This window comes from Equus quagga, chromosome 16 (assembly GCF_021613505.1).
Source record: "Equus quagga isolate Etosha38 chromosome 16, UCLA_HA_Equagga_1.0, whole genome shotgun sequence".
Taxonomy (NCBI): Eukaryota; Metazoa; Chordata; class Mammalia; order Perissodactyla; family Equidae; genus Equus; species Equus quagga.
The window spans coordinates 2,175,971-2,178,639 of NC_060282.1; the positions used below are offsets into that span (position 1 = coordinate 2,175,971).

Here is a 2,669-nt window from a genome sequence, read left to right on the forward strand (position 1 = left end):
TTTGCTCCCTCTCTTCCCCTCACTGGGCCCTTTGCTCCCTCTCTTCCTTCGCCCGTTCCCCCTCGCGTTGGTTCATGCACACGCACACGGGTTCGCTTGTGTCCCCGCAGAGGCCACTGGGCGCTCGCCGCGGCCATTCTGCGGGCACTGGGCTTCTGAGGAACTGGCCAGGCAAAGGGGAGGGTGAGCACGGGGCTCTGAAGGGGAGGGAGCTGGAGCTGGGGCGGTGGGGAGCTTCAGACAGCAGCAGAGAGAGGCCGCGAGGAGAGAGGCCAGGGCACTGGGGCACAAGGTCAGGGCCAGGAACTCAGGAGCTGCAGCAGGGTCCTCTGCAGGCCGGGGAGAGAGCAGGGTGTGAGGCAGATGGACGAGGGGACAGCTTTGGGGAGGCATTAGGAATTAGGGCAGGGAGTGGCAAGGATCCAAGTAATGTCAGGGCCCTGGTGAGGCTGATGGTCAAGGGGGTGTGATCACTGGGGGGAAGTGGTGGTCAGGGCCCTGAGGGAGGTACATCCGTGTGAGTCTGCAGCCACTACGTGGGTCCAGCCTAGAGAGCGGCCTGGGGGGCCTCCAGGTGGCCCCCGAGCCCAGACTGGCAGCACTGTCACCTGGAGGCCTGTTAGAGGTGCGCTGGACCCAGGCCCCTGCCATCCCCTCACACTGGGAAGCCTGGCGGAAGCCTGACCCATCCACCTGGGCTCAGAGAGCCGGGGCCTGGCCCAGCGTGTCCCTTAAAGGCTTTGGCAAAGCTCCTTTGTCCTGTCTGCACTGCCCCATGTGCCTGGCTGATCCCAAGGTGGCCTGTGCCTGAGTGGAGGATGTAAGGACAGGGGAAAGCCAGCGTGGTCACTGCCACGTGAACTCAGGACATGGAATTGCAGAGCCTCTGGGGCGGGGTCCCTGGGAACAGGCTGCGGCAGAGGGGCCTTGGGGCATGGGAAACGCCTGGGAGCCCTCGAATGTCAGCCGAAGTTAGGGAGTTCTTCTGTTCCTCCTTCCCCAGGCCCCATAGGGAGCTCTCTAGCAGACCGTGGGGGCCTGCTGAAGCTGGGGTGACTGCCTGAGGTGGGGGCAGCTGGCGAGGTTGAGATGACTGCCTGAAGTGGGGCCAGGTGCAGTGTGGCCCCTGCTCTGGCAGCTATGATTGACATTGCCCTCCATCCAGGCCCAGGACCCGCCCTCCCAGGAGGCACAGCTGTCCATGGCAGCCTCGCCCAGCGATGGCTTCCGCCGTCTGCGCTGGGGGTCCAAGCGCCTGTCACGCCCCGTGCAGCAAGAGATGGACACTGGTGAGCAGGGCCAGGCCCATCGAGCTGTCCCTGGGTGGCACTGCCCTGGCCTCAGGCTCTGAGCTGACCCCTCTGTCTCCCGCAGGGTTTCTAATTGTCCTGGGCAGGGTGTGGCAGGGAGGGCGTGTGGTCTGTCTGCCCAGCTCCAGTCACATCCTCCCACTCTGGGATTCTCTCCTGACACTGCACACGGGAGGGGGTAGACAGAAACTTCTGGAAGGGCTTCAGTGATCGTTACGAAGCAGAGAAGGTTTGCTTTGGAGGTCCCACTCTCTTCCCACCCGCTTTCAGTGTGAGGGACTGCAGCCCTCCCCAGACCCAAGAAGGGAGGGGGGCTCCACAGCTGCCCTCCCTCTGTGCCTCCCCTGCAGCCTCCATCCCCAAGAGGGCGGGATAGGGTGGAGCCACCCACCAACCACCCTGCTCTGAGGGCACAGACCCCTTGGGAGCGTTATAAACACAAGCATTTTGTGTTTCTCTGTCGTTCCAGTGCCTGGTACGTGGTAGATTCTCGATGAGCATTTGTTGAATGAATGAATGAATGAATGAATGACTCCAGCCCCCAGTGGGTCAGTGCCGGCAGTGAGGCTGCCTAACAAGTCTGGGCCTGGTGCTCGCGGTCTGACATGGATGTCAGTTGGGGAGTTCACAGAGTGGACCTCACCTGGGGGCATTGCTCCGGCATGGGACCCCCTTGGGACACATAGAGCCCCTCCTGGGGGCAGCACAGGCTGGGCTATGCCACTACGGGGCTGCATGGGGGTGTGGGCGGTGAGGGGTGGGGGCAGCCTGCGCCCTCTGCTTCGAGACCTGGCTGTTTGCATTCCCCACGGGATGCTGCTGTCGAAGCCTTGTTTTCCTTTTCTGGTTTGGAAACCGGTACCCCGGTCATCGTCAAGCTCCTGGGCTTGGCTCTGTTTGTGAGAGACGGGCCCCGTGTCTGAGGGCTTTGGAACATGCATTTTATTCCCACGTGAGACCTGCTGTGAAGTTACCTTTCAGAGGACGGGTTACTGCCCTCCCCCACCACGTGGCGCGAGGCCATCCTCTCCGTGTTCTAGCTCCTCCTTCCTCCCTGATGTGAAAAGTCACATCAGGTTGTCTGAATCTGCGTTTCTTCTATCGCGGTGCAGTGGACCGCCTTTTGAGTCATTACTGGCCAGTAGGATTTGTTCTGGAGCTGCCCCTCCAGCTGCCCTGCCTGTCTGAAATGCTGGTGCAGGTCTTTCCCGGAGCCTTGGGTGTATTCATGTTAACCCTTCGTCAGAGACGCCATGCACAGGTTCCCAGTGCTCACTGCCGAGTGCGTGGCAGCTATTGCTCCGGCCCGTGTTCACGTCGCTCGCTCTGAAGGTGTCTTCCCCTCCCCTGGCTGTCTGC

The 2,669-nt window shown here is 61.9% G+C and overlaps 1 protein-coding gene across 1 annotated transcript in view; it reads left to right on the top strand.

Moving 5' to 3' along the window:
* Positions 1 to 2,669, top strand: part of LOC124228157 (maestro heat-like repeat family member 5) — a 65,958-nt gene that overhangs the window by 25,364 nt on the left and 37,925 nt on the right. Inside the window, exon 3 of the mRNA XM_046642493.1 lies at positions 1,166 to 1,289. Coding sequence (XP_046498449.1) covers positions 1,166 to 1,289 — 124 coding nt within the window. The remainder of the gene's footprint in view (positions 1 to 1,165; positions 1,290 to 2,669) is intronic.